Source organism: Triplophysa dalaica, chromosome 14 (assembly GCF_015846415.1).
Source record: "Triplophysa dalaica isolate WHDGS20190420 chromosome 14, ASM1584641v1, whole genome shotgun sequence".
Taxonomy (NCBI): Eukaryota; Metazoa; Chordata; class Actinopteri; order Cypriniformes; family Nemacheilidae; genus Triplophysa; species Triplophysa dalaica.
The window spans coordinates 14080800-14094577 of record NC_079555.1 but is presented as its reverse complement, the minus strand read 5'-3'; the positions used below and the strand labels follow the sequence as shown (position 1 = coordinate 14094577).

At 37.2% G+C, this 13778-nt stretch overlaps 1 protein-coding gene across 1 annotated transcript in view; it reads left to right on the top strand.

Annotated features, from left to right (window-relative positions):
- The first annotated feature begins 447 nt into the window (after window positions 1-447).
- ppp1r37 (protein phosphatase 1, regulatory subunit 37) overlaps window positions 448-13778 on the top strand; it is a 36924-nt gene continuing 23593 nt past the window's right edge. The window contains 1 exon segment of the mRNA XM_056765892.1: window positions 448-2148. Coding sequence (XP_056621870.1) covers window positions 1443-2148 — 706 coding nt within the window. The 5' untranslated portion in view covers window positions 448-1442.

Here is a 13778-nt window from a genome sequence, read left to right as displayed (position 1 = left end):
ATATTGCACGTGCAATAATAAACATCTATTAAAATATTATATTTAAAAAATATAGTTCAGCATAAAGTAGCTCTTACGTCTTTCACATTTTTTTAAAACATTATTTAAAAAAAGTATTTAACTGTTATTAATCGATATTTAAATTATTATTTTTTTTATTTACTTCCACGCTAACACGCGTCATAAAGTATCCAGCGTGACAGCTGTTTGGCAAGTTCAAATGTCCTTGCCGAACAGATTCGCAGAACTAGTTAAAGCTATTTATTAAGCGCAACAATTGAGGTATGTCACTGTCGTCATCGCTGAGGAATATATCACGAAATATAGAGAAAAACATCCGCAATGTTCGCGCAGCTGACTGTAAGTATTTAGTATTTATAAATAAAAAGTGTTGAAAGTGCTGAGCCTAATCCTCCAGTGCGTTTCAACTGAAGTTGATGACGTATCTCTGAGCAGTCAACAGACGTACACAGTCGGTTCGGACAGAAAGCACCGGAGTCGATATTTTCCTCTTTTTCTTCCGTTTGTGCGTTTTCAAGGTCTTCTCAACATCGTTCGAGTCGACGAGAGCGTTTGCACGGTCCTCGCACGGCGTTTCTTGCGGATTTTGAGGATGTTAGCGCGCTCCGGAGTGTGACGCCTGTTTTTATTTTAGCCCATCGCCGCGACGGACAGAAAGTGAAATGGACGGATGGATCATTCGACATGACACTTTAAAGACACGACTGGATCGTTAAACATTATATTGCACTTTATATTAAATCGTTGGCTTATAAGAGTCTCTTTTAGTAAACGCGGAGATCTTTGCCCGGGAGAGCAGGCCAGCTGTGAAAGACTAATGATCTATATCTAATATACAGTCTTGATATCTTTAACACGTCTGCCAGTTCTTGATCGTGGTCACAGAGCAGGAACGGTTGTAAATGTAATCGTGGACAAACCTTAAAGACGCAATGTTTGCTGAATGGTGGTGTGTGAAAGTGTCAACATGATGCCCATTTAAAATATTCTCTTTTGTGTGGTTAATATTGATACAGTTTGACGTCAGCTCTGTTTGACATGTACCTACAACCTAATCTGGAGCACAGGATTAAACGGACCCTGAAGGAAATATATAAAGCATAGTTGATGATTGTTAACCTGATGCAGCCCATAAAACGCTTCAGAACACTACAGTAATGCTGTCATATAAGTGGTTTTGTGAAAACACAACTAAGTAAAGTTTAATTATTAGAGTTGGTTTTCATAAAATATAAATTGACACCCCACTCAAAGTAGTGTTTTTTGCTGTCATGTGAATGTTTAACAGCCAATGCACTTGTCAGGGAGATATTGACCTGTTTTTCCCCCAAGTTCGAGAAGATTAGACTATGTTTTAGCTGGTTGAACATCTTTAGTGCGTGACAGGCAGTGGTGTGTTCCAGCTTTCTGGAAATGAGAAAATGAATTGCGAGGATCAAGCTGTAGATTCGTGTAATGCCATGACCAAACCCGACGTCGATGACAACACTACATCACACCCCGTGGACAAAATCCTTCCCTGTGATGGTCTCTCGGATGGAGAAAATGAGGAGCGGGGTGCTACCCCGGAGGCTGTGGACTCGGCTGTTTTAGCGAGATTAAAAGACGTCCATGCCAAGGATGAGGATATTGAGCTTTCCACAGACATCAAAGCAATACACAGTAAAAACAAAGGATCCATTGCGTCGCCTGCAGTGTCAGCTGACCCTGTGAACGGTTCCAGCGGTGAGCAGCAAAAACTTTTAAGCAATGTGGAGGAATCATTAGTGACCAAATGTTCTCTTGGAGATGGAGGTGATGATGATGGTGACATGGATATCGGTGTGGATTTAAGTCTGGATGAAAATGGTGTTTTGGAGTTACAACCAGCAGACCAGACGACTGCTGTAAGTGAGGGAAGTGCCTCTAGTTGCGATAACGTCCTCGTTTCTGAAACTGTCATAGAACTGCATTCAGAGGAAAGTTCTGAAGATGTGTCCTCGCTCAGTCCATGCGTGGAGGCCGTCTCCCCTGCTTCCACACCTGGGGAGGGAACAGGGGTCAAGCACGGCTCCAAAAGGGTGACCTTTCCTTCAGAAGAGGACATCATCTCGGGTGCGGTTGAGCCGAAGGACCCTTGGAGACATGGTAAGCGGACATTTACAGTTTCTCAATGTGGTGTTGTGTATTAGGCTGTTTGCTTGAGCCATCAACACCTTTGAATTGTTGTGAAGGACTGGCAAATATTGAGTCACGTCCCATACGCAGAGGCCATCTCCTGCGGCCTGCATTGTTGCTCCACTCAGGTTTGTGTGATCGTACTCGGTGGTCAGGTTATTCAGTTCCCGTTGGGTCCAAGCCAGAGCTTTGAACATGGCTTCTGTTACCCGTTTTGGTCCAGGAAAAGAGCGCGAGAGCATAAACAGCAGTGGTTTCCTGAAAGGCTCGCGTGTTCCAAATGACATTTGATCCCAGAGTCCTCCAGGGTCATTCCAAAGCTACATAACAACTGCAGCCATTACTGTTCGTATGAGGCTCCAGCAAACATAGATATGGAGCAACCTCCGTAACCCTTCCAGACGGTGTTGCATAACACTGATATATCGGAATCTTGTGTAAAGCACAGTAAACCAGAACCTCGTGTTATTCTGAGCGTTTGGCTGCATCACGTCACACTCGCAAACGCATGTTTGTGAGCCAGCAAAAACGTAATTGCACGTTCTTTGCTTTCTTCTCGGCCAAAGGTTATGAGGTGTGTCTCATTTTGGCCTGCGGGGAATCTCCTTTGTGTGCTTTCCACATGCCAAGGTGTAGTGTGCATTGCCTATATCTGAGTAAGCTCAATCAAAACCCAGCAAAGCCGTCAAGACACAATAAAACAACGGATGGTTTGACAGCGGCTCTTTCTTTTCATTGATATTTGCATTATATTTTTACTTTTGGCAAACACTTTCATTCAAATCGACTTTGAATAGTGTATTCAAAGAACATGTTATCAGTCTGTGTGTTCTGTAGGTATTGATCCCATGAACTTGATGTCGCTAGCGCTATGCATTACCAGCTGATAATATATAAAACATAGTTGGTGATGATAAAAATGTGCAATTCATATTATTTATCGAGAGTTGAATCTCATTGTCCGCCATCTATCTCAGATATAACTTTTTTAATTAAAAATAAATACTTATTAGCCAGCTGCAGTTTAACTGGTTTTGTGGTGTCTTGTGGTTTAATTTATCATTAGTTCAATGTTATTAATGCAAGTTGTAATATTTTTGGTATCATCTTTCTACATAGTATTACTTAATTTTCTCTACCTGAAAAGGAGAGCTTGGAATTGCACGGGTTATAGAGTTTATGTAAGTTTTAAAGGTTCCAGGTCCAGCCATCAGAGGCTATTTGTGGTAATAGTCTCATGTTTAAAGAGCTGATGAGCAAGCACAAAGCTCGCTGTGTAATTTCCACATAATGTTGTCCATGGAGAATTCCAGTGATCCCAGACCTGCATTGCCACCATTGTGTCTTTGAGCAGGGCACAGTAGATCAGGTCGCTTCAGCAGGCCTTTTCTTGGAATAAATATAGTAAATCGCAATGTAGACCGAGTAATCAGTTAGGTGATCCACTCATGTGATGTGTGGATACAGATAATGTATAGAAGATGGATAATCATTTGATTTTTGTTTATATCGCCTGCAGTGCAACCCTTTAAAGTGGTTCTAATATTTAGGAAGTTTTTTTTTCTATATCAGAGGCTTTGATAGGTCTTATTTCACTGTCACACATTGTTCTGTTGTTATTTGGAAATGAGGAAGTAGTTGAAATCACATGCCTGTACTGTACAGTGTATTATTTCCTTGTATTCCGAAGCTGAACTTCCCACTTTTGTAGCTTGGTTTCCTACACCGTTTCATCCCACGCTAAGTTTTGTATCAGGGAAACACTTGTATTTGTTTATCCACCGTACTTCTTTTCATGTGACTTCACGAACGAGCCAGTGGCTCTGTTTAGAAAGCCGAGTCTGTTTTGATGTGTTTGCAGTGACAACTTTTATTAAAGCTGAAAATATAAAGAAAAAACGAATAGTTTATTATTGTTATTAATTATAATACTGAAAAACATACCGTGGTGCAGATATGCTGTGCAATTCTGTGCAATCTCGTAGTGTTGCCAGTACCTGTCTCTGAACTCTCAGTTCAGAAAACCTTTACAAAAAATATGTTTACATTACGGCTGTAAATTGGCAGTTTCGCACAGTTCATCCTTATTCAATGCGATATCTATCTTCTCTGCCAGCGATGTGATATTTGCTGAGCGCTCGATTACAATAACGATTGGATTAATTTACAGATATTTTGATATTACTTGCCTACTTAATACAAGCAGTTAAATTTTATTATAACTCAAAAATGCAACCAAAATATAGGCTATAAAATGAATTGTAATTAAACTCTTTGAAAATTACATACAAATGGGACATATTTTGTTGAAATGTGGCGCTGGATTACGCCATAGGCTAATTAACATAGTTTGTTGCAACTTCAGAACCATTTTGTTTCTGCTTTCCAAACATTCTGTAATACAGCATATTGCCCAATAAAGCCATTCTCGTGTATATATTTTCTGTTTCATAGTTATATATGAATAAAATGAATTTCTATACTATTTACTTGATTTGTAATCGTGCTATTTATTAGTGTAATTGATTATGGATAACTCAAATTATATTGCATTTTAAATGGGTTATATGTCAGGACTAAAAGAAATATTATTTTTAGTTTTAGATGTAATCAATGTGTAAACACAATTTAAGGTTAAAAACGCTGTTTGTATCACCTTTTTGCCCCCCCTCTCTGAAACGTGCAGATTTTTTACAGAGCTCATCGCTGTGAAAAGCGAGGGGTGATATGATTGGCAGGATAACCAGTGGGTAGGGATTGGTCAAATACTGCAACCCACCTTACTTGCTTACTTGCGGTCAAATCTGACGTAGATTTGTGGGGGTGTGGTTACATGAGGCGTTTCAGGCAGGTCTGGGTGAGCATTCGCTTTTAGATAGAATGCATCATTTATTCTCACACTTTTAATATTTGCATTTTTTGACGTGTCTAATACATGCATGGACAACTTATAACGCACCAAAGACACAGAAAAACACGTATTCGTGCAATATGTTCCCTTTAACTCTTTCACCGCCAGCCTTTTTTAACAAAAAACTTGCCAGCCTATGCCAGCATTTTTTACATTTTCACTAAATTTTTATGGCTCACAGTACATTTTCTGTAAAGAATATATGGACAAACAATGTGTCCAATGAAAGGACAGAGTCTCTGCTTTTAAACAAAAGAAACCAAATTCTTTATTTGTTCTTTTTTTATGTGGGTAGGTTTCTTAAAAAATGCATCACTTTGATTAAACACCTGAAATAATTTACTTTTTTTTGATGTAGTGTTGTCAAGATTCCGCCCAGATTACACTCAGAACAATCATTAAAAACCGATAAGAAATATACGTTCTAGGTTCTGGGATTCTGTACTTTTTTTTTTTTTTAATGACGAGATAACTCGTCAATGGCAGTGAAACAGTTAAAATATCAAATTTGCACCAGATTTTTTCGAGTAGTGGTGCCACCCCTGGCACAGATACACAGTCATGAAGCGCACATATCAAATATTTGATTCTTAAACAAAGAATGCTTAGCCTTATACCAAACTTCACACAAATTTGTGTGCTGTTATGCGATTCAAAGTAAGATAAATCAATGGTTTAATATGTCTCACTAATTAGAATTAGAAAAAAAATTAAGTATGCATGTGGGGGCCCCGCGTCTTGACTTTGCTTAGGGCCCCCAAAATGGTAAACATTCTCCTTTCTATTGCTAAGAGACCAAGTTTGTCACAATGCTTTGTATTCTTGTGTTGATCATTATGATTACAGTAATCCCAGAAAGATTTATATCATGGACATATCGTGCATATCGTCATAAATGATGCAGCTTTTAAAGAATAGTATTTTCAAGAATAGTCAGACTATGCTAACCAAGGCTGTGTCTAAGTAAAAACTGTATTGTAATGTTTCACTTCTAGTTCACATATGTCAAACAAAATGCTGTTGCCTAAGATTTACATTCATTATACAGTTGAGCAGAAATCCTAAGTAGATGTGACCTCCTGTTAATGCTAAAACAACTAAAGCACATCCAAGCAAATCGCCTGAAGCTAATTTTTTTTTATAAATAAATCAGACAGTTGGGCAAATCTGTGAAAATGTCAACCTTACCATGAAAAAAGTAAGTTTTTACAAGCGGTTTTTACTATGGTAACAGCACAGATTTGAACATTTGGTGGTTCAAATACCCATGTGAGATCTCTCTTCAAATTTGTAAAGCATTTGTTTTATTTTTAGTGCATGATTTTTCATAGTCAGGTCAGAGCCATTTTCAGGATTGCATCCATAACGCTACACATTCCTTATAAATTTACAAATGAAAATTATATATAAATGTATAAAGTAACTATTTATGTTTTTTAAAGAGGCAACCCATCTCCATTCATTGAATAATAATGCTTCTGAATTGTGCATTTTATTTTACAGAAATCCTACCAAGTTTATCGTCTGCCAAAAACTGCATCCTTTTTTTTTGTAACATCCATTAACACATGTTTATTTTCCTTTTTTTTCTTTCATAGACTGACATTTTTTTATTTTTGGACTATCGACACGGGTTCATTAAAATATAAACAGATGGTTCAATATAATCGTAACAATTTCACTCTCTGAGAATTTTTATGTCACATCCATATCGCAAAATCTCACGTCCATATCGTTGGAATTGCCCAGTTGCTTCAGTGATAAGTAAATTTTGCTCTGGATTTTCATGTTTTTTGTTGCTGGGGGTTCTGTTGGGTATCACTCATGATCTGTGTCTGATTGATCATTAACCACAATTCCTTTCAAAAACAGGCAGGAAATGCAGCATGTGACACAAACCCACTTAGAGCATTCGTGCTACCCACTTTACCAATTTAGATGGAAGTTTTGGAACTGAGAGCAGACCTATGCCACCAAGCAGAACAGAGAAAATAAACAAATAGATAGATGACTTAGTGTCCACACCAGATGTGACACCACTTTGCAACACATTGGAAAGGGTTTGTTTGCCATGTTTTTGTTACAATAGGCTACAATAGATTCTATATTATAATTTTTTCTTTGATGTTGTTGTGTGGACATGGTGTAACAGTAACAATGGCTGACACCTTTAGAATCTATTTACATTTTAAAATCTTTTACTGTCAATTTGATACATTTTACTATAAGTTTGAGAATTCATGTATTTCAAATTAAACGTTTGTACGATATTTATACAAATATATTTTGTTTATATTTTAAGTACTTTTTATTTTAATTTCTGCCAAGTGTAACTCTGCGTTATCTAGCCTCACAAAGTGACACCTTATGAAAACAATGCCAAATCCCAAATACTGTTCTTCTAACCAAATGCAAGTAACTGGTAGGCCTCTCTGAATGTGACCTCTGGATGACAGTTTATATCTTTGAGCAGTGTTGGTTTCGTTCAGGTCATCTTTGAGGTGATTTATCAGTACAGAAAGGGCATGGATGCGGTTCAGGTGTTTTACTTTCTCTTACCACACACACAAGCACCGTACCCCATGACTGTGGCACTGCTGTGTGAATGACTTTGAGGTCAGCTGGCATGAAGTGTTTGGAGATCTATTTTAGAATTTATCGCTTGGATGTTACTGCATCACGATGTCCCCGGGGGTTTAGCATAGATCTCCTCTTCTGTTTGCCACTGACCCCAAAGACCTCATACGGAAATTCCCACAGGGGCTCTCCTTACTCCTATTATCATAACTTACACTTACTCATGTGTGTTCTTAAAGGCCATATTCTTAAAAGACAATCATTGAAAAGTCATAGATGTTTAGAGAACTTTGGGCTTTGTTGAGAGACTTTATCACATTTAATGGGGAAAAAACATTGATGATTTGAGCTCGCAAAACAAACTATTTAGACAGCTTTGATCTGTCCAAACAAAGAGGAAATATCCCATCCACTGTACCAACCCAACCAATTGACCTTCCACTGTAAAATGCATTATATACTGTAGATATATATATATACATTTGGAACCAATTCTGTATGCACTCTTTGGATGCAAAGGTGTACGTTTATCTGTTCTTTGGGTTTTAACGGTTGTTGATCATAACGCTTTATTGTTATTATTTTCAAAAAATACATCTTTCAAAAATGTTTTCAAAATTAGCTTGAGAACCAGACCTAGCAAAGCTGCGGTACATTTTGGCTCACGCCTTAGGTTTTGAGGAAGTGGTGTTTTTGTCTGGGCTTGTTTGATGCAGTCGAGAGACGCAACACAGTCTTGGCTCTATGCATACATTTCTGTCTGCACCCGAGGGGCTTGATTCTGTCTGCAGACATCGCCTCGCTTTAATTCCCAACATTATGCTTTTTATTACACTTCGTCCTTATCGCATACAGTGCACGGTTTAAAGGAAGTGTCATCATCTTTACTTTGAGAAACAGCAGGACTTGCTGTACTTTACTGTTTGAACTTTGAGTAGTGAGACCTACTGTGATTACGTCCTGCCTGCAGAATTTACTTGCGTAATATGTGTAATTCACTTGCACTGAATCAGGTTTAAGCTTACTGGATCTGGCCTTTGGCTTTGTTGTTTCACCGAAGCTTCTAAAAACATGTAATTATACAGCTTATTAGTCAAGTCAGAAGAATTACAGAGCTGTGTTTCACAGGAAAGTGAGCTGGCACAGTTACTTTACAATGGCAGTTCATATTCTGTGATGACTAAAAGTCACAATGAAACGGAAGTCGCGATTTCATTATCGTGACGTACATCCGAGTGAAACGGCATCTGAAATTTGAAAAAGAAGGATGGGACTTCTTGATTGGATCGTTGTAAATTGGTCTGACACACCGTTGATACCCATTTAGACAGTCAGTATAGTCCTACTTCTTTTTCAGGCATGACGTCATGAAGAGAAGAGTTGTTGTTTAGAGCTTTACGTTTTTGATTAAAGAATACAACTAAAAATGAATTTTACAAAAATGATGATGTGCATGGATAAATCATTTATAATAATCACTGCAACGTAAGAAAATTAGTATTATCATTTTTAATTACACAGCGACTTTAACCAATGGCTAAGGGAGAGACTTTTTGTATTTGACAGTGCAGGATGTATTTATTATAAGCAAGAGGGTCCATGGATCCTTCAAATGTCTTTAAAAGTAATGTCAAAATAAGGCCTTAATTAGCATAAAAATGTCTTAAATCCGCGTTTCTAAGATCTTAGAAATGCAGTCGAACCGACACTGTAAAGAAGATGTTATTTTCTAACTCCCAGAAACCTGCAAATACCCTCTAGTTATTACAAACTAAGACTATAATAATTGTAAGATATCACAACTAAACATAGTACATAAAAAAAAGTAAAAGTGCAGATGTAACCGATTAAAAGTGGCGATCAGGTCTTAAAATGTATAGAAGGAGTCTTAAAAATAATTTTAACAAGTATAGTTTAACGCATCATTCAATAGTGATCAGGAAAAGAGATATGCAAAGACGTTTTGTACAGTTCAGTCAAATGCAAGTTTGATTATTTCAATAGCATGTGGTACAGTTTGCGTGTTTTCTGTACAGCTGTTTTGAAACCGTTAAAAACACATACAAAAACATTATTAGATCTTCACCGTTCTTTATGTGGAAAAGATTGTACGTTTTTTGGAAGATAACTGTTAAGCCCCATTCAAGTAGATAAGTCTCGTGGGCTTGGGGAGAGAGAGCAGTCTCTTTCATCAGAGGGGCTTTGCTAAAGCCCACCTGGTGCAATGGATGTGAATTCATAATATGAAACAAATTATTGATCACACATTAGAGGTGGCCGATATCTTAAAAAAAAAAAAAGATAATCGACTTCAAAATCATCGTGATATCTGATAATATCGGGTGTGTTTGACTATATGCAATGTTGCGCAGACAATCGATCTGCGGTTACGGACCGGGAGGGAATTCATCCCGGACCCGTCAAGTGCCAAACAAACACTCTCACACACACACAAACACACACACACAGGCGGGCCACGTGCACAAACCAGTGTTGTAATGACTTCTTTCATCAGGTAAGAGCGTAGATGAACCATAGCTTTTATGCTGTAGAAAAATGTTGCAGGTGTCCTGAAATTTCATCCATCAGATGGTGCTACCAGGCATGAGCACATCAATGTAACGTAATTTTTTAGGCAATAGACTCATTCTACCTGTTTATTTTATACTGCTTTGGGAATCGTTTTTAAATCATTCTACATATTATTTAATGCCTATAGTACAATTTGATTGGGTGTTGCGCTGTAAAATAATCCTACATGCTTCTTTTATGCTGGTAGGATAATTTGACAGGACATTTAAGCTGTACATTTATTTATGTGTTTATTTTAAAATGGTAGGACTATCTGACAGGGTATTTTGCATTGTGAAATCATCCTACCTGTTTATTTTGTCGATGTGATTAGATTATATAAAATTTTGCCCTGCGCTAGGAAAATCTGACGGGGTAGGACAATTCGAACACCGGTACAGCCCGGACCATGAGGTTTTGCTTTGCTCGTCTTTCTCTTGGTCAATCTGTGCAGCCACCGGCGGAAAACAGCAGCTCATTCAACTGACAGAACAAAACAGAGTTTACAAACTTCTGTCACTGTTACTGACTGCCTGGGCATATGAACATAAACGTTCAAGCTAAGGCCTACATCGCATGATAATGTTTTAACGCCTATTTTCCAATATTATTGTCTGGTATCTGTCTGAGACATCGGCGATATACGATAACATCGTCACATACGGTTGTTGTTCCTCGTCTGGGTGCTAAATCCCATATGACTTTTGGGGAAATGCTAGAAGTGACAGTTGAATTTTCAATAACCACACAATAGTCATAGTACAGTGTCTGGTGTTATTGGCTAAATTTATGATTGCTGTCTCTTCAGATGTGATTTTATTTATATTTTTGCAAAAATACATTTCGTAATCGTCTTTTTTGATCTTTCAACCTTCATACATTTTTTGATGTACCATTACTTAGTATTGTGACTTTCTATCTGTTACTGAATTTGCTGAGATTTTGTACCGCATTCATGTTAATGTAATGAGTTTTAATCTGTTAAAGAAGTAGACTTTAATTTAGCAATCCGAGCAGATCAGCAAGAGACTGAATGTTCTGCAGCATTCCTCTTGGAAAGCTTCCAGTTACAGGACTGCAAGCCACTAGTTATCACAAAGCTTGTTTTGCTGATCGACTGTGCTTTATTGATTATCTCTGCTCTCACACAGCTTTAGTTTAGATTAGTTTCTGACATACCTAGTGAAGGACTTACTTTCATGCTACAGCGTTATGCTCCATATAACACTGTAATGTCTTGAGTTTTCAGATATGTTCAAATCATCCAGAGGTCTGTGCATTTAATTCAGAACAACAACTTTATCTTCTAGCTTTATCTTGAAGTGTTATGGCACATTCACATTTAGATGTTTTACAGTTTTTATAAAACTATGGCTGGGCGACATACCTGTTCATACCGAATACCAGTATGTCTTTTTATTATGATATGAATTTTTTTAAATACCGCATTAACGGTGTATGTCACATGCAGAACGCGGAGCAGCGTGACGATGTTTCAGTGGGGTCCCTTTTTACTGTTGCACTGTAACCGGCCATTTACACAGAATACGTCTTTCTATGCCGTGGCACTATTTTATCATAATATTTCTATATAAACATGCGCTAAACGGAGGCGCTTGGATGTATGCGTGCGTTTTGCACATGAGCGGTAACGTTACATATTTCTTTCCCGTCGCAATGGGAGCGAGAACAAGTATAGCAATTGCAGGTTCGCATTACATTATGTTAAATATACTCACAAACAAACATTTTCAAAAAACTATTGTGTTCCCCTCATATCTGCTCAATGTAAGCATTTAATATGATGTGTTTTTAGTTGGAACTGTATCTCTATATGTGAAATGAGAAATAAGGGTCAGTAAGGAGGATTGACAGCATGATCCGATCGCTTTCCTCTCACATATCTAATTTAAACCTTTGTTTATGATTAAAAAATATGATTTCAGGAAATCCCGAATCCATGACTATGTAAAACACAACATAATATCAAATGCATATTTTTTCAACTATTAATTTTTGGGTCTATGCTTCTAACTCTTGAAGTTAATTTCGAGCCCTGGTCTCTATTTATTTGCTTAAATATTATGTATACAAGTTACCTTTGCGTGCTATTCACTTGTTAAAGAAGTCTAAACTTTGCAGTTATGATAGGGGATACTGTCAACATGACAATATAAAAGGGCATTTTAAGTCAATCAAGCACTATTTCCTCCCTGAGTCAGTAGAAAATGTGGTAAAAAAAATACCGCCATGTACCTGGAAACCGGTATAAATCTGGAAAACACCGTTGTATATACATTTTTGGTCATACCACACACCCTTATATGAGACGTACCAGATGGTGTGTTCAAAAGCTGTACAAAATGTGGTCAGATGTGCTTTGCACTGAAGACACCTCATGGACACCTACAGTTTTATTTGAAGTTATCTTTACATTGTGTTGTGAACATGCAGAAAAGTTTCATTATTACGAGCTAAAATCAACGTAATGACCTAACAAGCCCTTAATAATAATAATAATAGTAATAATAATATAAAATATATAGCCTACTTTTCTTAGTCTAATATATAAATATGGTCTTGACATGCACCTTCTGTTGGTTCAAATGAATTCCCATGAATTTGGTCAGGTGTATTCGGAGTTTAATCAGTCTTATATAATATATAATCAATAACACTTCTCTGCCTCTTTTTAAAAAAGCAGAACCAAATCTGCTGTCATCTGCCTTTAAATGAATAGGCAGCATTTTAAGACTATTCGAACACATTTACACATTTATATTTGTGAACACTACAAATGCTAACACATTTCAAACTATTCTGTGGAATTCTGCTGATTTTCCTCAAGATTTAGGGTGGAATTAACAAGTTCCTGTATGCTTATGAGGGAAAACAACTTGAAAGAAAAACTTTACGAGCAAAACTTATGAGAGAGAAGATTTACACACAACAGGCTAACTAAAAGTTTTTCTTATTAAAAAATGCGAGTTCATGTTATATGGCTCTTAATAAAATAATTTGGCACCTGCTTTCTTCTACGGGAGCCAATGGCTCCTTAAATGATTTTTTGTCTGGAGACCTGTTTAAAGTGTCAAACTACATTTCTCAGTCATCTGGAATGTCCTGTTTTTTAGACACATTTAGTACATACAGCCCTTTTGATGGACGGTGAAGCATTGGAAATCTTTCAGAGTTCAAGTGTTTAATTAGAATCTGTCTGAGGAGACGATGAGGAATGCATGATGCACTCTTGGCTAAATCCTCACATCCGTTCATTTATTTCTTTACATTTATAAATCATGTTCCTGATAAAGGTCATTATTAATCCGGTGCTTTTTCGAAGTGTAGAGGGACTGTATCAAAAACAAGTTGAATATCATTAGAGTCATTACTCATCACTGATGCCGCTTCCTTCTGGAGTCTATCTTCATTTATGGGGTAAAGAAGGTATCATTAACAGAGAGAGTGTAGTGGTTTTCAAACGTGCTTTTCAATTTATATATTGATTATTAATTAATATAAGACCATTTTCTTGTAAAGC